At 34.2% G+C, this 21,880-nt stretch overlaps 4 protein-coding genes across 5 annotated transcripts; 2 read left to right on the top strand and 2 right to left on the bottom strand.

Annotated features, from left to right (window-relative positions):
- Positions 1-268: 268 nt before the first annotated feature.
- Positions 269-1,867, bottom strand: LOC140967512 (B-box zinc finger protein 25-like). The gene is made up of 3 exons (XM_073428063.1): positions 1,551-1,867; positions 1,009-1,320; positions 269-680 (listed from the first exon to the last, which is right to left on the bottom strand). The coding sequence occupies exons 1-3, from the start codon at positions 1,731-1,733 to the stop codon at positions 450-452; spliced, it is 726 nt and encodes a 241-aa protein (XP_073284164.1). The 5' UTR covers positions 1,734-1,867; the 3' UTR covers positions 269-449.
- Positions 1,868-3,876: 2,009 nt separating this feature from the next.
- LOC140967577 (protein STRICTOSIDINE SYNTHASE-LIKE 13-like) lies at positions 3,877-5,670 on the top strand. The gene is made up of 4 exons (XM_073428183.1): positions 3,877-4,402; positions 4,492-4,779; positions 4,878-5,045; positions 5,140-5,670. Exons 1-4 carry the CDS (start codon positions 4,032-4,034, stop codon positions 5,546-5,548), a joined length of 1,236 nt encoding a protein of 411 aa, XP_073284284.1. The 5' UTR covers positions 3,877-4,031; the 3' UTR covers positions 5,549-5,670.
- Positions 5,671-6,252: 582 nt separating this feature from the next.
- Positions 6,253-13,769, top strand: LOC140967535 (electron transfer flavoprotein-ubiquinone oxidoreductase, mitochondrial). Of its 2 annotated transcripts, XM_073428117.1 has the most exons (18): positions 6,255-6,767; positions 7,329-7,405; positions 8,186-8,292; positions 8,768-8,849; positions 8,922-9,030; positions 9,154-9,200; positions 9,299-9,373; positions 9,534-9,650; positions 10,247-10,315; positions 10,541-10,633; positions 10,807-10,909; positions 11,699-11,823; positions 12,298-12,347; positions 12,432-12,498; positions 12,670-12,749; positions 12,913-13,041; positions 13,298-13,364; positions 13,549-13,769. In XM_073428117.1, exons 1-18 carry the CDS (start codon positions 6,299-6,301, stop codon positions 13,630-13,632), a joined length of 1,950 nt encoding a protein of 649 aa, XP_073284218.1. In that variant the 5' UTR covers positions 6,255-6,298; the 3' UTR covers positions 13,633-13,769. The 2 variants fall into 2 exon arrangements, 1 of the variants encoding a protein (XP_073284218.1); XR_012173596.1 differs by lacking the exon at positions 13,549-13,769 and having other exon boundaries at positions 6,253-6,767; positions 12,674-12,749; positions 13,298-13,365.
- A 1,152-nt stretch (positions 13,770-14,921) lies between these two features.
- Positions 14,922-19,596, bottom strand: LOC140967578 (probable transcription factor PosF21). The gene is made up of 4 exons (XM_073428184.1): positions 18,458-19,596; positions 16,761-16,893; positions 16,328-16,412; positions 14,922-15,503 (listed from the first exon to the last, which is right to left on the bottom strand). The coding sequence occupies exons 1-4, from the start codon at positions 19,144-19,146 to the stop codon at positions 15,187-15,189; spliced, it is 1,224 nt and encodes a 407-aa protein (XP_073284285.1). The 5' UTR covers positions 19,147-19,596; the 3' UTR covers positions 14,922-15,186.
- Between the last annotated feature and the right edge of the window lie 2,284 nt (positions 19,597-21,880).

Below are 21,880 nucleotides of genomic sequence, written 5' to 3'. Positions count from 1 at the left end.
AAAGGAACATAAAATGCTTGAACATTACAACGACAAGAATCCAATCATGAAAATGTTTGAATTAAGCACCATGCTGAAAACTGTAATAATACTAAGATTTTTTTTATGGGAAGGAGAGAGAATCAAATAATTGTAATAGAAACCACACGCAAATACATATATTTTTCTTCCAATGCATCTGATTACCAATCCTTTCTTGTTCTACTTGAAATCCAACATTTCAAGAGGGAAAGGGGCATATCAACAATAAGGGAAAGAAAACTTTACATGAAAAATTTAGATTTACCAAGTTTGGAATAATTAAGCAACAAATATCAGTAACCTTACAACTGCAGTCCCGAATGAATGCTTCCTTCATTTATTACACATATTAACCAGCCATTTTAGTATGCAATTATAGCATTGAAACTCCCAAGTCCCAAGTGTTTCTCATTTGTGATTATCAAGATTCAACCCAGATCAGGAACTGTGAAGAACTCTTCATCATCTTCGGGGATTTCGATTCTAGGCTTCTTGTTAGGCATGTGCCATTTGCCTGATCGATGAGAAGTTGCGTAACTTGGCTGCGACATGCGCAGCTGAGGGACTTCTGCTGCAGCCATTGCCTCTTGATGTATACGTTCACCGAACATATTCATCTCTGTCAACCAGTCGAGCTCATTAAACTCGAGTTGCTCCTTCTGCAGATGTACTGGTACTTTAGCATCTTTTATGAAAATAAGCAGAACCAAGAATTTTGACTAGGAGGGTAACGGAAGATATGCTGTAAAAAACTCTACGACCCATTGAAATGAAAAACTATGTTTGAAGACTAAATCTCGGTGGATTTAGGCAACAAGAGCCAGATATATATGTCATAATTTTTTTCTAGATCTCCATAGTTTGCCACCATGAAACTCCCTACTCCCCCAGGATGAATCCGTTGACACTTATTTATGAATCTTTCTTGGAAGAAAACAACCTATCCATCAAATAAAGACATGTATACATAAGGAGTTGGTATTTTACCTTATCCGATGAATCGTAATCAGAAAATTGTAGCAAATCATCAACAGCCCAAGATGACGGTGATGTTATGCCCGGAACATGATGTGCCGTCATCTTTGTAACATTCTGCTGTGGATTCGACTTTGGGGGCTTAGGCTCAATTGGATTTTTCAAATTTTCTTTGTTACAGTTGGAGCTGCTCAACGCCACACGTATTCCCGTGGCTAAAAACCTCTGGTGGTTCGCAGCAAGGACGTTTGCGTGAATAGGTTCATCGCAGTCCTTACAGAAGAGTGCTCTGTCCTCCACACAGAAAATGAAAGCTGCCTTCTCCTATACATGATCAATGACCACAAAACATAGGAATAAACTTCAAAGTTCAAGCACCAAAGTCAGCGGGAAATAAATATAAGGCATCAAACGTAAAAGATGATGCAAGTTTTGTTCCTCTCGAACAGGCTAACGGGGATTGCTACAGTATGGTGATCCAATCATTTTAGTCCCAATCGATGAGCTTACAATGCAACAAACTACTGCGAAACAAAAATAGGGGAACCACGTACTTGGCAAATGTCACAGGGAGGGAGCTTGTTGGAGAGGGATTGGAGAAGCAGCCTCTGGTGTTTGCTGGCAAGCTTGTTCGCCGCATGAACTTCAACATCACATTTCGCACACAGTGCCGCCTCATCTGCGCAGCATATCACGCTTGCTTCTGCCTTCTCACACACATCGCACTGAATCTTCATATTAGTTTGATGATGAAGGGCTCCATTCTTTTCACTACCAACAATAACAGCAAAAATCAGCTACCAATATATCAGATCCCATAACCCTTATCGCATAACAAATGTCTTTCTGAATGACAAGTGTGGCCAATAACGTAAGTAAACAAGACAAGAAAGAACAGCAGATGGAAGAAGAAAGAAGAATCTGCGAGGACCAGAAAGAGAAGTGTCTGGCGGACGATTCAGATAAGGATTTAGATTTGAGAATCAAATACTTGGCCAGAATTAAGACAGCAAGGAATCTGTGAGGTCAAACACATCACACATGTGCGTGACCCATGAGTTGCGAGGCATTATGATTTATGAAGCCGGCCATATGCATAATTCTGTGATCGATAACTCGCCACCACCAACATGTAATATTTTTATCTTATTTTCTTTTTAAACAAAAAACCCACAGATCATTGAATACTATCAATTCTCTGCCCCTCTGGTTGGCCAAGATAATGCATTTAATGAAATTAGTTGATTAGCGATTGTTTGGTTTTTCGAGCTTTTTTTTTAAATCGATGGTTATATTCTTTTTATTCAATATAATAAAATCATTCAACATAGCAAGCACAATTCATCACAAATAATTCCATAATATAATCATATAACAAGATACAACTACAATACTACCAGTTCTGTTGCCTACATCGAGCTCCATAGACCACTTTTGTAATCCAGACACTAGATATGCTGCGTAAAAAGTTCTTGGAGACAACATATTTCTGTCGATTATGCCTCGGATGTCAAGACACCAAACATCATTCAGCTCTGATATCTCAGAGAATCTGCAAACATATAACATATCTTTCTATCCCAAAAAACTTATTCGATCAAAATTTAAAACAATGGGTTGAATATGAAATTATATGATGATGGACCTTGAATCTGCATGTGGTCGTCTCCATTTCCATTTTATGGGGTTATCACCCCCTGCAATATAAAACGCCTTGCTCGAAGCATATATTGTGCTTCTGATATTTTCAGTAGAGCTTCTAATAGCAAGAATTGATCGCGTAAAGTGCGTCTTCTATATGAATTATGAATTGACTTTTTATAGATGATCTTCAAACGTTCGGATCTGAATAGTCATAAATTGGTCTGTATGAAGATCATAAATAGTGGATTTTCTTGTCTTTTTTAGATGACTAGTAACAAAGCACGTTGGTAACGAATTTGAGTGTATTATGAATATTGGTCGCAAATTTACAAATCAACGTAGACACATAATTCTTGGTTCAAATTCGTGCTTGAGATCGCAATGCGGTAGACTCCGTAAGTTGAGCTCTCCACGCAAAGTTAAGAATCCATTCAGACTTTAACACAGCAAACACGAATGATAATTAAATTGACACAATATATTTCTTTATTCTTATATCTAAATTTTCGGACAAAAAATATCAACTCTCTAAAGAGATTCAATTTTTGGCTTATATGAATAAAATTAATATTTTAAAAAGGAAAAAAAAATTAAATTTAATCAACCCAAACCATAACGTTTTGGATTATGTATCATTTATGATTACAATTTGGAAAAAAAAATTCTATTTTAGCTTTACGTGAGACTTATGTTTTTTGTTATTTATGCTATCAAATTTCAATTTTCGTATTGTATTTTTTGATATTTGACAGTTTTAATCATTTTTCATCAAGAGTGTTGATGTGACACTAAAAATCACGTCGGAAAAATTAAATTTGTTAAAAAACACAAAAATAATGGAATATATATTACCAAAATCGTAAATAGACACATATATCATCTTTAAATTATTGCAGAAACGAAACCATCAGAGATTTAATACTATGAGATTTTATTAAAATCATATTATTTTTCTGATATTGATTTCAAAAATGTTAAATTGCTAATTATTAAATCTTTGTACGGTAATTAATAAATCCCCATCATCTCATGCGAGTGTTCCTAATGACTATAGTAAGAACAATAATGCGATATTTCACTCATAATGCTATTTAAATAATAACTCAACTAAAATAACATTGTTGGTCAACCCTCAAAGTTATACTTACATATAGTTTTGATATGCTACTTATCGTATATACAATTTTGATATGTTTATTTATATATTTGTCAAATGAAAAAAAAAAACAATAGACACCAAAACCATGAAGAATCTACTCCCAAACCACAAAATGCCTCACAATTCTCACATGAATTTAAAGAGTCCAAATCCTATATTACCGTTTCACAAACATTACTCGACATGAATTGCTGCAAAACAGTGGCACAAGACACACGTTTCTTACTCCCAAATGGAGAAAAGAACATTGCAAATAAAAGATGGGATTCTATTTCAGCATCCATATCTAGTACTATTTGTGTTAGTCTTAAGCTTTATCGTTATGGACCCGTTCGGGTTGAGTCCGGTCGGGGGAAAAGACTTTAGGCCGGTAAAGAACGACATCGCACTTTACCATCAAGTCATGGAGACTTGGCCGGGAGATAACCGGAGCCGGCTTGGACTAGGGAGATTGGAGTTTAAGGACGACGTTTTCGGGCCTGAATCGTTGGAATTTGATTCTCGGGGTCGTGGTCCATATGCTGGACTAGCTGATGGGCGTGTGGTTAGGTGGATGGGGGAAGATGTTGGGTGGGAAACATTTGCACTAGTTACACCTACTTGGTAAGCTCATTTTTGGAGACAATATATCAAATGTAAGCACAAAAAGCATGGATATATAGGTAACTATTTTTATGCAACCTTGTCTGCAGGTCTGAGAAACTGTGTGCAAAAGGTGTCGATTCAACAACAGCGAAGCAATGGAAGCTCGAGTCTGATTGTGGGCGTCCCCTCGGCCTGAGGTTCGACATGGAAACCGGAAACCTGTATATTGCAGATGCTTACTATGGCCTACTTGTTGTAGGTCCTGAAGGAGGCCTGGCCACTCCTTTGGCGACGCAAGTCGATGATGGCACACGTATTCTTTTTGCTAACGACCTTGATATTCATAGCAATGGATCCATCTTCTTCACAGATACTAGCAAGAAGTATAATAGGGTGTAAGTTCATGTACATGGAACCATTCGACCCTAAAGTTCACCACCAAGACGGATTTTTGGTACTGCAAGTTTCACGAGTAACAAAATCTTGAATGCAGGAACCATTTCTTCATCTTGTTGGAAGGGGAAGCAAGTGGGAGACTTCTTAGATATGACCCTCCAACAAAAACAACACATGTTGTGTTGGAAGGATTAGCATTTCCTAATGGAGTCCAGATCTCAAAAGACCAATCTTTTCTACTGTACACGGAGACTACAAATTGCAGGCGAGCACAGTTATAACTAAGTTCTTTGTTATTATGATATCTGTGTCCCCGTACACTAGAACATAATGCGATCGGATTTCTAACCATATTACAGGATCATGAAGTACTTCTTAAAGGGTCCGAAAACGGGCACAACACAACTTGTTGCAAATCTACCAGGATTCCCTGATAACGTGAGAATAAACGATAAAGGCGAATATTGGGTGGCGATAGACTGTTGCAGGACTCGTGTACAAGAGACTCTAGTGCACAACCCATGGCTGAGAAGCGTGTACTTCCGGCTACCTATCCCGATGAGATACTTGGCTAGAATGGCGGGAATGAGAATGTACACTGCGATATCAAAGTTGAGTGATGAAGGGGACATTCTGGATGTTCTTGAAGACAAGGAAGGTGTCGTGATGAAGTTGGTGAGCGAAGTGAAAGAGGTAAATGGGAAACTTTGGATAGGAACTGTGGCGCACAACCATATTACAACTCTTCCTTATCCTCTACAAATTTAGCTATGTGTGTGAATTTGATCCAATCTGTTGATAGAGAAAATATGTAATTCTGATATGTTTATTCTCTGTCAATCTCAATCTATAATTTGTTCTTTGTTTTTCATATAATTAGATTATTAATGCCTTTTATTATTTTATTTATAAATTACAATGTGAGGATGATTGGTTCGATGAAAAAAATGTTTGATTATTCGTATTGTCCGGACGCGACCTCAAGCATTGTGAACTACTAATTGTATGCGTTATAATAATAAATTTATATAATATACAATTATAACAGAAAAAGAACAGAAATTTATTAGTTAGGAAAATAAAAAAAAAAAAACTTCATATCCAGAAACTCTAAAACATTATCTTAAAAAATTCATTGTACTATATTTTCATACCAATCCGAAACAAAAATATCTATGATGATTTTGTTCATAAATACATATAATTTTGAAATAATTAGATAAATACTCACAGATTAAACGTTTATATAAATTTAGATTATATTAAAATAAACTATGAGATTTACTATTAAATACTATTATAACTATATTTTTAAAAATTAAATTATAATTTGCGAGTCAACTCGATTTCCTGGTACATTTTATTTGAAGGAATTACAAGAATATTATGAAATTTAATAATTTGAATCAGAACATAATCATTATCATAATCATATAATTTGGGAGTTTTAAAAATTGAAATATAATATAAATGGTATCACATCTTCCACGTTCTGCTTCTCCTAAGTGCCGCTAAATCATGTTGAAGCTCGTCTCCTCCTCTTCCAAATCTAAATCATCTTCCGTAAAATCTTACTCCTTTCCGATTCGTTTTCCACCTCTGCACAATCTTTTAGAACATAGCGATCCACACTCTGTGCGCGTGCAACCGAAGGTTCTTTATTCATGTCGGCATTTTATAAATTCGGCAAAGACCGAATTTTTAGATCATAATAGAAATGGGTTTTTCTCATCCGGCTTCCCCAAAATCCCGTCAAAAATTAAAGAACTTTGTTGGGCCGGTATTAGTTTTTGGAGGCCTCCGAGTTTGGTTGGTACAATAAGGAGTTTCAGTGGTGAATCGGTGTGCAGAGATTCTTTAAATTATGATGTGGTGATTGTTGGCGCAGGACCTGCGGGATTATCTGCAGCTATAAGATTGAAGCAGCTATGCAAAGAAAAGGATGTTGATTTATCTGTCTGCGTTGTGGAGAAGGGAGCGGAAGTTGGTACGTCTTTGCTTCTCCTTTTTAGCTGCCAAATTGAATGTTTCGTTATATGCACATGCAAACGAAGCTTTCAAGTTCGAATTTTAGATAAAGGCAGAGCCAGTATATTTGGTGAGATTTACATTTTTATGAAATTTTTAAGAGTTAAATTTGAATATATTTTTAGTTAAGAGAGCTGGGCATGGTATTATGAACTGTTTATCGAGTGATGAGCTAATGTAGTTTTTACCTATTCTCTTGAAATATTGATTTGGCATGTAAAAAGTACTGAAATAATGTGGAGATAGTGTGTAGGATTAAAATTTGATGATCTTTAACAGCAGGGACTATTTTGTGTCTATATAAAGATTCCAATGATCTTGCTTTTTTCCTTGGAGTCTTTAATCTTTTGTCGGAATGGATTTGAAGAATGGAGACTTCATTTTTCCTCGTGTTCTAAACTGCTTCAGCTTCATTTTTTATCAATATGCCAACTCTTTGTTAAATGTTCTAGTTCCCTGTTCAGCATGTGGATTTCTAAACAACTTAACTGTGACACCCTTTTTGTGGTTTGGTCTTTAGGTGCTCATATACTATCAGGGAACGTTTTTGAGCCTCGAGCATTGAATGAACTACTTCCAAAGTGGAAACAGGAAGAGGTTTGTTTTTGGTTTTGTGTATATGTGTGCCCTCTAAAGATCAAAAGCATGTTCCAAATGCAACTTTCAGTTCCAGCTTTCATAATATATTCAAATCTTCTTTTTGAGAGAATTTGACCGGAGCTTGTATTTGGCAATTTCGATGGATATCTTAATAAATCATGCTGTTGTTTTGGAACTGACAACCTTTGTATTAAACATACCTTGAGAAGAAAAGAATGGGTTGTTGCAAAGTGTTACACAAATAGTTTGGAATGTGTGGCTAGATGCTTGGGAGGACTGAAAGAATTGTTACTGAACAATACAATTGGTTTATGTTGACTTTGCAGATGTTCAAGAATGAAGGCTTAGAAGCTTTTGTGTTGAACGTTCTTAGTTATTTTCTGACACCAATGTTTTGTGATAGAGGATTCTTTCCGTTTCCATTTCCCTTTCCCTTTCCAGTAGTGAGGTGGTAAATACCAATGCAATAAACTCTGGTTTGGATGATTAATATCATCCATTATGATGAAAATGTGTTCTTCCCACCTCTTTCATAAGCAATCAAGCAACATCCCCCACGAACCGCTGAATGCATTGCAAATATTGTGGCTTGGTATTTCCGAATAGTATTCTAGATTAGCTAACTTTAAAAAGCTAACAGTGTATGATCAAAGTTCAAATATTTGAAGTTAGAAATGATGTTATTCATCTATGATTGCTTGTGCCTGATACTCCACTTTTTTGTTCTTATCTTACCTGATACTTTAGTTTAGGTCTTACTGGTTGATGTTAATGCAGGCACCTATTCATGTCCCCGTGTCTTCTGATAAGTTTTGGTTGCTTTCCAAGACTCGTGCTTTTTCCTTACCGTCTCCTTTTAATAACCGAGGAAATTATGTTATAAGGTAAAGCTATAGAGCTTTTCACGTCTTTTGATGACAAAATTATATAAACGAGACTCGTAACCATTGAGGCCACTTATTTGGAAAATATTTTGAAAATGTTATACAGTTTTACTACTTTGTTACCTTGTTTACCATGTTCTGACTTGGTGGAATCCTGTGATCCCTCCCACATGGAGTTTTTTCCCAAGAATAATAATGTTCCTTCTCTTTTTTACTGGTAAAGTTGCTTCCTTTCTTATGTTTAAGTTCCTTGATAATATTTCTTGTGATGGCGACAACTCCAACTTTGAAGCTGAATCATGGAAAGTGCTTCTTTTTGTTTTCGAGGAGTAGGAATCTTGGAATGCTTTAAAGTAAAACTATGTTGTTTAAAGTAAAACTATGTCAACATATTCATATCTTTATACAGACGAGCTTGGTATACATGCAGTTGTCATTTATACCCTCATTTATTAATGCTCAAGATACTTTTCAGTTTGAGTCAGTTAGTACGGTGGTTGGGACAGAAGGCTGAAGAATTAGGAGTTGAGATATACCCAGGCTTTGCTGCTAGTGAGGTAAATTTCTTTTTTTTTTTTTGGGGATCACTTTCTGATGAAATTTTGTTCTTATTTATCATTTACTTTCAGATATTATACGACACAAATGACAAGGTAATTGGCATCGCAACAAATGATATGGGAGTGGCTAAAAATGGCTCTAAGAAAGATAATTTTCAGCCTGGCGTTGAACTGAAGGGCAAGTATTATGACCTAACAATATACTTTTGTGTATCTGTTTGAAATGAAGAACAACATGATATGTTCTCTTTATGTTCCATATCTTCCTTTTGTAGACTGAGTTTGCTATGGTAATATATAGGGCGCATGACACTGCTTGCAGAAGGTTGCCGAGGATCTCTATCTGAGGTTTTCAGAAAATTAACTTAATGTCTTGATGATATTTAAAAATCCCTTGGACGGGTCTGAATAATGTTATAACATGTTCTCATACGATTTGTGCCCAGAAAATAATTAAAAAGTACAATTTGCGAGAGAAAGGGCAAGGGCAACATCAAACTTATGCTTTAGGACTCAAAGAGGTGATTTACAGTATCCCACATCTTTACGCTCACTTTTCTATTTTTATTTTGAACAAAGCATCCTTATTGTGTAAGAATGGGAATAAAAAATGCTTCTTAATCTTTCCTAGTGTTTGGATTTTGGAAAGCTTAACTTGTTCCTCAAATAATGTATTGGCAGGTTTGGGAAATTAGTGCAGACAAGCATGATGCTGGCGCTGTGCTTCACACCATAGGCTGGCCACTGGACCACAAGACTTATGGGGGCTCGTTCTTGTATCATATGAAGGATAGGCAGGTAATTCCAATATTGTGTGTATTGAATAACAAGAAGGCCCCTGTGATTGTGATACCAGAAAAATTGTGCTCTAATTGAACATTTCAGTTTGAAATACTTGCTCTACTTCTAGATATATTGTGCTCTGCCAGTTCAAACAAATATCTTGGGTAGTAAATTTAATTTGCCTAAAAGAAAGTTCATCTCTGATCTCTGATAGAAAGAACTTATCATCTTACTATTTAGGCTTTTGTTGTTTTCATTTTTAAAAGAATCTGGTTGTTGGATGGATATCATGGCTAGCATCAATAATCAACTCCATGCAAAAAAAAATTAATATCTAAATACACACTGCAGTTGAAATTTAAAAAATTTATAACAAGTGTAACCGATTGAACGGTGCTACTTAATTTCCAGCGTTCTCATTTCCAAGTTAGCTACAGAAAGGTTAAGTTTTCATACCTCCTGCTTGTTTAACACGAATTGTGCATCTTTTGTCTCAACTTATGTTTCAATATTGTTTCAGTTTATGCCTTGCATATGGGGCATACCAACCATCTTTTAACATATAAACCTTAATTGAATTTGAAATGTGGTCATATTTTTCCATCTTACAGGTGGCTATCGGTTTGGTGGTTGCCTTGAACTATCATAATCCTTTCTTAAGTCCATATGAAGAGTTCCAGGTAATTTTGGTGAACAATTAATGTTTTCATTTTGCTTGTTATTTCTTCACTGTTTTCTTCTACCCTCTGGATAATTTTTATCGTGGCCCCTGCCCTCTGAATTCTGCTTATTGAATTTATGAAGGAATTTAAATATCTTTTTCTTCTAATATCTGGCAACATAAGTGCCTGTTTCATGCCAGAAATCTCAATCTTGATTTTTATTTTATGTATTTTTTATTTCAGAAATTTAAGCAGCACCCAGCCATCAGACCTCTTCTTGAGGGAGGTACAATCCTTGAGTACGGTGCTCGCACTTTAAACGAAGGCGGCTATCAGGTGTATGAGAGTTGTTTTTTCTTTAAATATTTAGAGTTTCAATATCACTGAGAAAGTAGGAAAAAAGCAGAATTCCAATGTTTTCCTAGTTTTATTCATTTCCGTAATATTCCAGCAAATTTTAGATTCTTTAGATCTTATACAATTAGAATTTTATGTTAGTCAAATTGCAGTCCCTTCCATATCCAGTTTTTCCCGGTGGAGCAATCATCGGATGTTCTGCCGGTTTTCTAAATGTTCCAAAAATTAAAGGGTCTCACACTGCAATGAAATCAGGTACTGGTGACTGAATTTATTATTTAAAATTTTTCCATTTAATTTTTACTTGATATTTGACATTGAATATTAAACCCACGAGAAAAGCATAAAATGTTTGGTTACATTAATATTTATAAATCTGTCTTCAATGCCGATGATAATTGCTGAAAATCTGAATATTTGTAGTGTTGCTCAAGACTTGCTAATTATATAGTTTAATGTTCTTTACATATAAATTAACTTTAATTGGTTTAAGTAAACATAATTCCTTATGTTTTAACCTGTATATGTCTTGGCATTTATTTATGGAGAAAATTTTACCTAGCCTTTAAGAGGAGAAACCCTCATCTGGGGTTGTTCTTGGCCAAATAAAAATTATACTTTCTCCAAATCAAGAATCAAGGGGTTTGTTAAAAAATACCGTGTAGTGAGACTAGATGTACAAGCTCCATATTTGTCAGCGGTCCAAGTGGTCCATATTTAAGGCAATGAATTTTTGACTTAGAATAGGATTGATCTCATGGAACAACCAGATTTAATCAACATAATATTCTTGTGATGCGCACTTTATATGTGAATGGATTTAATTATTGTAAAGATTTTTTTAATATAAATGAACGATAAGTGCAAAGTGTATGTGAAGTTTGGTGGTTTTAAAAATTTTAAGGATCTGTTTGGCAACACAGATTTGATATGTCGAGGAAATATTCTAAGGTATCTGTCTGGATAAAATTTTATCATATATTTCTGTTTATAAATGACAACAAAGAATCCAAGGTAAGCATGTCTATTCACTTTCTGTCTCAGGAATGCTTGCTGCTGAATCTGTTTTCGGCACACTCCATGAAGATTCACCTTTAGAGGCCTTCTGGAGCAGTTTAAGAAATTCATGGGTATGGAAGGAACTTCATGCTGCAAGAAACTATCGTCCAGTTAAGTGTTTTTATTTGATAAAAATTACACTTTCAGAGTAACTAGGTTGGTGTTTCTGTTTCGTAAGAAATGAAATGTATTTCAACGCGCTCAATTTTGTTGCAGCGTAGGCCATGAAGCTCATTCTCACGGGGCTATTAAAATGTTTTATGTACATGTGATCCTAAGTAGAACTTGCTTGTATCAAACTAGATAAAATCAATTTACCTTATGTGTTTGTGCTGCCTAGTTGTATTTTTTGGCAGTTATAGACCTAGTCCACCCCCCCCACCCCCCCTTTTCTCTTCCTTTTGGTTTATTTTATGCTCACAAGTCACAGGTGAGATTTTACCAACTTCCCCTCACCCAGACGAACAAGTTTGTTTCTTTCTGGAAAAGAGAAATTTGTTGCATAATAATATTTCCTACAGTTTTGAAAATCATGATAAAATCAATTAACATCCAACCAGAAATTTGTCTTGTGTGTATTGCAGGCATTTGAATATGGGCTCTTTCCTGGTTTGGCTCTAAGTGCCATAGAACAGTAAGATTATCTCTAATTTGTGCAGAAACATATGTTTTTTTGGGAATATATATAATAACCAACATAATTTGCCTTTGGTGGTAGCTACGTAATGAAAGGAAATTCTCCATGGACTCTGAAACATGGAAAACCTGACCACGAGGCAACTGAGGTAAGAACTTTTTGCAATATAGTCGCACGCTTATTATTGTACTATCTGATGGCGATTTTCTATCTTTGTAAAGTATCGGTTTAGCAGTTTATCGATCAGTTACATTATTATTAGCTGAAATGAAAATATGATTATTCTTTCTTGCTGATTACTGATGAACAAAATTTTCAGGAAGCACGTTTGTGGACACCAATCGATTACCCAAAACCTGATGGTGCTGTATCATTTGACATAACAACCTCTTTGTACCGGTACTTTCTCTACTCTAGTTTATTTAGACATTTATTCATTGGGAAAAGTCATGAAAAGAGTCTGCGTCATTTGATCTTTTTCTGTAGGCCTTTCAATTTTTCATTGCTTCCTGTAGGCCTTTCAATTTTTCATTGCTAAATTCTATATTCCATTTTCAATTAGGAGCAACACAAATCATGATCATGACCAACCTGCTCACCTGCGTCTGCGTGATACAAAAGTTCCCGAACTTGTAAATTTACCAGCCTATGCTGGACCTGAATCCAGATACTGCCCTGCACGCGTTTACGAGTAAGTATGATTTTTATATTATGTATAAATGTTTTTCAACGTCACTGAATCCAGTTCTACCCGGGCTAGAATTTTAAACTATAAAATCTTTTATTATTTTAAATTGATCTACCCGGTCAAATATCAAATTTTTCCAAAATTATACAAAAATTTACATATAAATTTTTTTAAAAAAATTGGGGCCACCCGGGCTAAAGCTCGGGTGACAAGGACTGTGGCTCCGCCCGTGACTGAATCACTTCTATGATCCATATAGGTACATTGCAGATGAGAGTGGTCGGTTGAAGCTGCAGATCAATGCACAGAATTGCTTGCATTGCAAGGTAATAAGCTACACGATTTCTAGCTTTAGTTCAATTTTGAACTTGGCATGGAAAAAATAGTAATTGAAATTTTATGGATGATTCTACCCATTCGGTTGCCTTTGATTAGGCTCACAACACTTGTTTTTCCACACAATTCTTTGTAGTAAACATTAATGAGGCAGAAGTTTTCATACTTATTCAGGCTTGTGATATTAAAGATCCCAAGCAAAATATCGAGTGGACGGTGCCAGAAGGCGGCGGAGGACCAGGCTACACAGTCATGTGATAATAATGGAGTCCGAATCTTGTCGCTATGCTGTAGCTGTAGGGGTATCAAAATGTTCTTTGATTCTGTCAAGGGCCGTTTGGTTGAGTATATTAAATAAGGATAGATCAATAGTCAAATATTTATCGTTAAAATTTTAAGATGTTTTAATAATCATTTTGACCCGGTTTAACATCCAATTTTATGGATAACTATTTGATTAATAATATTGGATCTTAAATTGGATCAAAATGATTATTAAAACATCTTAAAATTTTAAAGATAAATATTTGACTATTAATCTATTCTTATTTAATCCACTCAACCAAACACATCCTAAAAGTATAGAATACAAATGATTTTTTTTTAGAAATTTGGGTTATTTGCTCGCATAATATCTTGCTTGATTTGATTTTTCTTTGGTTTCCTAAAATCCTTGACGCTTACCTTTCATTACCACCAATTGTTTTCCCTGGACAGTCCTAACCCTCGCCCAACCAATTATAATAAGAAAAAAAATTTAAAAGCCAAACCTGAAGTCGTTTTGGATGTATTGAATTTAACTTATATAAAGACATTTGATTTGGGAATATATTTTAAATTTAAATTAAATTTAAAAATCTATCATAGTTACTAACATTCAGAGAATGAATTTAAATCATCGGAATTAAATTAATATAAATAAATTGGATGACTTAAAATAAAGAAGAATTCATGATTCCAAGTAACTTATTTCCAATTATATGAATTTTGATTATGATTTAATTGTTAACAATAAACAATAAATCAAATCTTAAATCTATATCTTAATTATTTACACATTAGATATAAAAAGTAGAATGTATTTTAAATGATAATATTAGTGGATTTCTAACATAAAATATTATATAAAAATGTAATCGATGAATTTGAAATTTATGATCTTAATTTTTTAAACAACAAAAATAGATTTAAAATTAATAGATTTAAAATCTACAAATTCAAATGCAACCTCAAATAATTTTCTATATGGAAAAAATAATGTGTCAACCCCACTCAGTAGGTTTGGCTTTACTTGCACACTTGTGCCACTTCCCCAAAAATCATTCATTCTTATTAAACCTAGCAGAATATGTTTTGAACCAGCTTACATTTTTAAACTTTCGAGTCAACTACCTCACATCTCCAAAGGTTTTCATCATAAAATTTGTTTAAAAGCTTGTTGACATTTTCCTGGTAACTGTTGAAAAAAATCAGACGCAATATTCGAAATGACTATTTTACTCACAATTGATCGCTGAATTGAATAAAAAAAATACTTGTAACCCACCAAAACAACAAACTGGAATACCATTTAGTAACACTAAAGTAACTAACTGAACAAAGGAACCTCATGCTCCAGAGGCAGCAAATTGAACAAATACTGTAACAAATCATTCACCTAAATTTCATACACTACCAAGACAAAAAAAGCACATATCAGGTTGATACAATAACCTAAACATACTGACAACGAGTTTCCGAGCTTTGTGATATCCAATATGCAGATACAGATCTCCGATATCGAACAAACCAATGCACACACATTTACCACTTCTAATCCTTTGACAACGCATTGGGAGCAAGGAACTTATACAGAGAAGATGGTGCAGAATTTCTCAGCTGCTGCTGTTCATGCTGCATCGAGGGTTGCACCTGCTGAGTCAGGTGTGGCTGTTTCTGACCCTGTTGTATCTGGAGCTGCTGCAATTGTTGAGCTGTTAACAACGTGTTTGCCACATGATTGTTGGGGTAATATTGCTGGTTTGCGCCATAGGACGCGGGAATATTCATTTTAGCTCCACCGTTTAAAATTGTTTGACCTGTCAGCATTTTCAGATGCTGGATCTCTTCCTTCAGTGCATCATTCAAAGCTGGTTTAAACAGTAAAGGAACATCAGATTTTAAGCTATTAGTGCTTCGTTTGAACAGAAGTTAATAAAGGGGAGTGAGAAAAGAAAACAAAATGAATGAAAATGAAATTATACTATATTTTCCTTGCATGAATTACAGGTAAAAAAAATCAGAATAGTAAATAATAGACGCATGAGTCAGCAAAATAACATGTGAATTAGTTTCCAGTGTTTTCTTCAATTTCTTTTGAATGAACACATAAAACATGTTTTCCACAACGGAATCAAAGATGATATCGTAACTTAAATGAAGCTGAACTGCTTAAGGAAATCTGTATATGCAAATTTTACACCCACTCCTTTAATTCTATTATTGTTCAGGGCATCAGGATGTGGGGGAAACGTAGAAATATCATGGTGATGCAGATATTTTGTGTTAAATTTAGGAAATATAGCAATAATAAATATTAAGCTATATTAAAAATACATCATGTTAGTTTCATAAAAAAGTACGAAAAAAATCAACCAAGAAAAATATCATTTCATGAAAATGTCAAGTCTTATTCGAGGAATTCAATGGAATTTAAAATGCTGCTCTAATCCTCACATCATTCAAGAGAATCAAAGAATAACTAAATGATCCTAATCTCTATTTCTTTTTTGGAATGGCAGTAAATGGCACTAGTTAATCCATTTAATGATCAATTAAGGGCACTGGTATAACTTCAAGTCAAGCATCAGTTAACATTATTCTAGTTAATTATTTTGGTATTCCCCACAGACTATATACTAGGAACTAAACAGAAAAAAATGAATGAAAGTTCCTGGCAACAAAGCAGTCTCACCATCTTGCAAGTGTACTTGTTGTTCTGATGTTTGCAACCGAAGTTTGAGTTCACCGTTCTCAGCGGTAAGACCATTTGTATCTCTCTGTTGGTTAAAAAGAAAAGGATGAAGTCCACATAAAGCTGTCTCAATATTGGTTAAATGTAGCTCAAAGGCTAAAAGCTATGGAAGTAGTTGAGAGAGAAGAATGCTACAAGAAGAATCTTCATTTTACCAGATTCTGCTTTCATCATTTGCATTTCATTTTATTCAACTAAGTCTACTTTACTTTCCTCTAAGGACTCTGAGATGCATTATACTTGTAAGCCTTTTGGAAGGTATGCATGAGTTTCTTTAGTTGTTTTGTCTACGGATGGATAGAGGGCGAGTGTTCTTTGGAAACCATCCAACAATAATAATTAATATTCATTACAAGTAAAGGTTTAAAAGAACCTGCAACAAGGTCAACTGTGCAGACAAGGAAGTTGCTTCTGTTTGCAAGGTCTGGACTTCCCTTTCAAGCTCGCCTATATACCTCATTTTCCGTTCCTTTGACCTTGCCGCAGACTGCCTATTTGCCCAAATCCTGTTAAGATACGCAACATACATATGAGAAATAAAAAAAACTTAACAGCTCACTCTCTTTCTCTCTCTCTCTCTCTCTACAAAAATCTAAACAGGAAAAAAATGTTCAGACAGTTTTTTTTAGTAAAATCACCAATAGAATAAAAGACGGATTATGTAACATCGCATTCTCATTCTACGAATTACAGTCTGAAAAAGGAAACATGAATGCCAAGCAATAGAGAGTTAATAAGATAATGATAGAGATAAGAAATTGAGAGTCGTGTTTTGCTAAAACCAATCAGGAGCACATATTCAATAAAAAAAAAAGGCAAATAATTTTATAATTCTAATCTGCTTCAGCACTTTATGCTACCCAAAAATTAAAACTCAAACAATGACGAGAAAGAAATAGAGGAAATCATAATAAATTTAAATCCAGTGGAGTACATCTTCTAACAAATTAAGGCCTAAACAGAATGTGATTGTGCATTCATGGAGGAGACAAACTATATAGCAATCCAAAAAATGACATACAGAGAGATGGAGAAAAAACATGCTTTTGTAACAGATAAGAGATACGTGCATAGATTTTACTACCAGAACGCCCAATAACTACAACAGAAATATTACCAGTAATTACCATAATATTTTAAATTTTTTAAATAGATTTTATGTTATCAGGTAAAAAATTACATAGAAACCCATCTGGATCTTCTGAAATCTGAAAGTAGAAAGACATCATCCAATCAAATACCTTCAGCCAAATATTGGATACATGGGATTGATAAAAGCAAAGCACCCAAATGTCAAGACATGATGTGCAAATTTCAACACATGACCCAGGAAAAAAAAAGCTTGATATTAACATTCTAAGCACAAACTCTTTAGCAATACTATAGCTAAATAGATATTATTCAAATAGCTGGCATCAAAGCAAAAATTTCCATCAGTTGAGTTCAGGCGGTTCCAAGAAACTTGCTGGTTCTAAAAGTGACAAAAATAGAATCAAATATTAAACACAGAAAACATAAAGCATGTTGAAGAGTTGTTTGTCAACCACTATGAACGAAATAATCATAAAATCATACTGGAATAAGAGAGAATCCCAGAAACTACGGAAATACATAGTTTGTGATTTTAAGACTGTGTCAAAAATCAAATTCAAGCAAGCCCACTCACATTGAGGAATCTACAAAAATTTTAAGGTAGCACGCCAAATAAAAATTTAAAAGAAGTACTGCACGAAAAGTAAAAAAGAGCTTTCTAACACTCACTAAAAACATAATAAGGAGACAACTCAAGATTTGGATATTGACAAAATGGCAGTAATTCCTCGCTTCTTATTATAAAAGTGACAAAATATAAAATAATGTTCAACCAGTGGGCATAAGTGTGAACTTACTATGCATTTGAAACATCTAGCTGTTATTGTAAACTACAGATAGAGTAGAAAATCATCACAATGCCCCGATTAGTCAAGCCATAGTTATTAATCAATCAATGGGTTGGTAAATACGACAAGAAACCAAAAGAACTAACTTGGTTTTAAAGTCTTAACAATGTATTATTATTGAAAATATTACCTCTTAGCACGCTTTGGGTCGATAAGAGCAAGTTCAGCAAGCTTAGCAGCAGACAGTGCTTTTTTGGATTCAGCTGAAGTTAGATCTTCCAAACCGGACATTAACATCTCAGATTTGATAGTAGCCGATCCATCCATGGACTGGCTATGCTGATGCCTAATTCTTGGCTTATCATTTAAACCAGTAGCCATGATATCGGCTGACATGCTGCCTGATAATGCCAGAGCAAGACGAACATGTGACTCGGTTACTATAGATGCAGAAGCTTCACCAACTTGGTATTCAGAAGTCACCGAAGGTGAATTGAAATTATCCATACCGAGATATATGGAAAGCAGGTCCTCCTCCGTATCATCAGAAAAAGATGGTCCACCAAATCCATCCACGACCCCAAGATCACTATCAAAGCTTATATCATCTGGGAGGGTGAGAATCTCTGAGTGAGCCCGTCGGTGCCCCAATTTCTTAGGTGGGTTGTCAAGCATCCGGCTTATATCATGACTAAAACGGCTAGAATCACTTAGTGCCCCGTGACCAAAATGACCATCTGGTCCAAAAGGAGGTAACTTTGAAGATCCTGGGACCTCTGACTTCACATTATAAAGACTACCAGATGGTGAAAAAGCAGAGTACCTCCCCGAAGGTGGTAGTAAGCATTCACTACTGTGGTGAGACTTTTCCTTATCCATCACCAAAAATATTTCAAAAAGCTCCAAAACACAATGCTTTAACTTCCAAAGGCTCCTTAAAAACGAGGAAATCGTCCAATAAAATCCCAAATGAAGTAAAACCCTATTAAATAGACAGCTTAAAGTTTAAACAAACAAGATCGCCTTTCTCTGGTGAACCTGCCAAATGGGTGTCAGATATGAACCCTAAAAATCCTCTCTCCAGGACTCAAACGACAAAGAGGACAAAGGAACGCATAAAAACCATACAATTCACAACTCAAATGCAGAATACAAATGTACATACATATACATATAAACAACAGAGAAAAAAGTGAGATGAAACAAGAAAGTATGAAATAGATCAGCGGGAAAATGGGATTACAAATCCCAAAAACAACATGCACGCAGATGAAATTCATACAGCTGAAATTTTATTAGTTGCCGAATATCTGCAGAGACAAGATGCAAATGCTTTTCACATTAGAAGGCTTCGAAGTGACGGTGGATCAATTTTCATCGTCATTATTATTAAATCCATGCATACGTGTACTTTAATTCCCAATTGGATAAGGATAATAATAATAATCGAAAATTAATTGTTTTATAATAATAATAAATACTATTTTAAATATAAAAATAATATTTTTTTATTAATAATCTAAATAAAAGATGTTTTTCACGAATTTTTTTGTGATATTTTCATTTAGTGAATACGATTTTTATAAAGTAGGAGATCCTTGAAATAACTATTTTTAGCGTTTTGGTATCACATTTAATTAAGTACAAAAAAATACAACAATCAATTACAAAATCACACCATTTTTTTAATAAAAATATCATAAAAATATATTTTAATAAATTTATTTATAACTTATCCGTAAATAAAATATCTTATCCACTTACTACAAAAATATATATATATATATATATATCTTCTCAAATTTCTAAATTATTTACTTTATTTTAAAATACTTAATTAATTATATCACTCATAATTTAAAAAAATATTAAAAAACTGTTAATTTAAATTTAAATATAATAAAAATGGTAACATTTAAATAATTATTTCAACAGTACAAAAGGGCAATAGTAAATTCTTTTTAGAAAAGCTTTAAAAAATAGAATTTGTTAGAATTAAATTAAATTTTATGGAGGTAATGGGCTTAAACTTCCATATTTTGAGACCTGATTTTATATCAATGGGCTGGAAAATTTATATAATGTAAAGAATGGTACTTTTTTGGGCCTCCAATTAAATTTTATAGCTCTGAATTTGACCCAACAAAAGATCACTCGTACAGTCCAAGTATACACACACACGATCCAAATTTGGAGAACCCTTTCGCAAATTATGCATGTTTTTTTTTAACTATAGGAAAGTAATAAAATATCATGTCTTCTATAAAAATAAATAAATAAATAAATATATATATGTATATATATATTTGTGATAAATTATACAATGCCATATGCATTATGGCAAAAACTTGTGTGAGACGGTCTCACGGGTCGTATTTGTGAGACGGATCTCTTATTTGGGTTATCCATGAAAAAATATTATTTTTTATGCTAAGAGTATTACTTTATATTGTGAATATGGGTAGGGTTGACCCGTCTCACAGATTAAGATCCGTGAGACGGTCTCACATGAGACACACTCATGCACTATATAGATGACCAATCACTTAATAATATCTCGAAAAATAATATTATTATAGATAGACTATGTGATGTAAATAATGTATTGCGCTTTTAACGAAAATTATTTATTAATCTATGAGAAAAAATGAGATGTTTTAAAGATTGCTAAGCGCCTAGACGATATTAGATACGATGAATGTGGCTTCATTTTTATATTTATTTATAAGGAAAAATATATAAATTTGAGATTGAAAGGATGGAACATGGGACAACACTATATATACAATCATATGGTTCCTACGAAAACCCCACAAAAAGTCCAATTGGACCCACTCATTTGCCCTATTGATATATCATTAGAGGAAATTACATTGTACTCCTCAGATTGTCAAATTAATATCATTTCACGCAAATATTATAATTGGTAAAAAAAGAAAAAAGAAAAAAGAAGTGATTTAGTTAGAAATTGACTTAATTCTTTTTTCAGAAAAGAAAAAGATGAGGATAAAATCATAATGAACCAATACGTATGGAGTAAGTCTCTTGTGAGACGGTCTCACGAATCTTTATCTGTTAGACGGGGCAACCCTACCGATATCTACAATAAAAAAAGTAATAATCTTAGCATAAAAAGTAATATTTTTTCAATATAGATGACCCAAATAAGAGATCCGTCTCACAAAATACGACCCGTGAGAACGTTTCACACAAATTTTTGTCATATGTATAAGCTTAGATTTGTGTCTATTGAAGATCCCTCTTGTCGTGTTCAATGGTCGTTGGAAAGTCTAGGGATGTCAATGGGTCTGGGTAGCAATGGACCCACCTCTTATGGGGCGGGTTTGGACATATTAAATGGGTCATGGGACGGGTCTCGGGTCTAATTTTTCAGACCCATCAGGGTATGGGGCGGGTCATGGGTCTTATAATACCCGTCCCATACCCGTCTCATATATGTGGATATAAATACTCTAGGGTTTTATTTTTATTAATTTTCATTTTTTTAGTACCCTATCTCAACAATAACGGTCTTAAATATTCATATGTCAACTGTTACATCTGAAACTGATTTTAGCAATAGTGGAAGAATAGTTGGTCATCATCTTAGCAG

This window comes from Primulina huaijiensis, unplaced genomic scaffold, assembly GCF_012295235.1.
Source record: "Primulina huaijiensis isolate GDHJ02 unplaced genomic scaffold, ASM1229523v2 scaffold25443, whole genome shotgun sequence".
In the NCBI taxonomy this organism is placed as follows: domain Eukaryota; kingdom Viridiplantae; phylum Streptophyta; class Magnoliopsida; order Lamiales; family Gesneriaceae; genus Primulina; species Primulina huaijiensis.
This window is presented reverse-complemented; position numbering and strand designations above follow the sequence as displayed.

Coding starts and splice junctions, on each gene's coding strand:
- LOC140967577 (XM_073428183.1), top strand. CDS start 4,032: ATGGAGAAAAGAACATTGCAAATAAAAGATGGGATTCTATTTCAGCAT. Junction 4,780..4,877: donor AGCAAGAAGTATAATAGGGT/GTAAGTTCATGT, acceptor TCTTGAATGCAG/GAACCATTTCTTCATCTTGT. Junction 5,046..5,139: donor ACGGAGACTACAAATTGCAG/GCGAGCACAGTT, acceptor ACCATATTACAG/GATCATGAAGTACTTCTTAA.
- LOC140967535 (XM_073428117.1), top strand. CDS start 6,299: ATGTTGAAGCTCGTCTCCTCCTCTTCCAAATCTAAATCATCTTCCGTA. Junction 8,850..8,921: donor CAGGCTTTGCTGCTAGTGAG/GTAAATTTCTTT, acceptor ATTTACTTTCAG/ATATTATACGACACAAATGA. Junction 11,824..12,297: donor CTGCAAGAAACTATCGTCCA/GTTAAGTGTTTT, acceptor TGTGTATTGCAG/GCATTTGAATATGGGCTCTT.
- LOC140967512 (XM_073428063.1), bottom strand. CDS start 1,733: ATGAAGATTCAGTGCGATGTGTGTGAGAAGGCAGAAGCAAGCGTGATA. Junction 1,321..1,550: donor CTCCCTGTGACATTTGCCAA/GTACGTGGTTCC, acceptor GATCATGTATAG/GAGAAGGCAGCTTTCATTTT. Junction 681..1,008: donor ATTACGATTCATCGGATAAG/GTAAAATACCAA, acceptor GTACATCTGCAG/AAGGAGCAACTCGAGTTTAA.
- LOC140967578 (XM_073428184.1), bottom strand. CDS start 19,146: ATGGATAAGGAAAAGTCTCACCACAGTAGTGAATGCTTACTACCACCT. Junction 16,413..16,760: donor CACAGTTGACCTTGTTGCAG/GTTCTTTTAAAC, acceptor TTTAACCAACAG/AGAGATACAAATGGTCTTAC. Junction 15,504..16,327: donor ACAAGTACACTTGCAAGATG/GTGAGACTGCTT, acceptor TGTTTAAACCAG/CTTTGAATGATGCACTGAAG.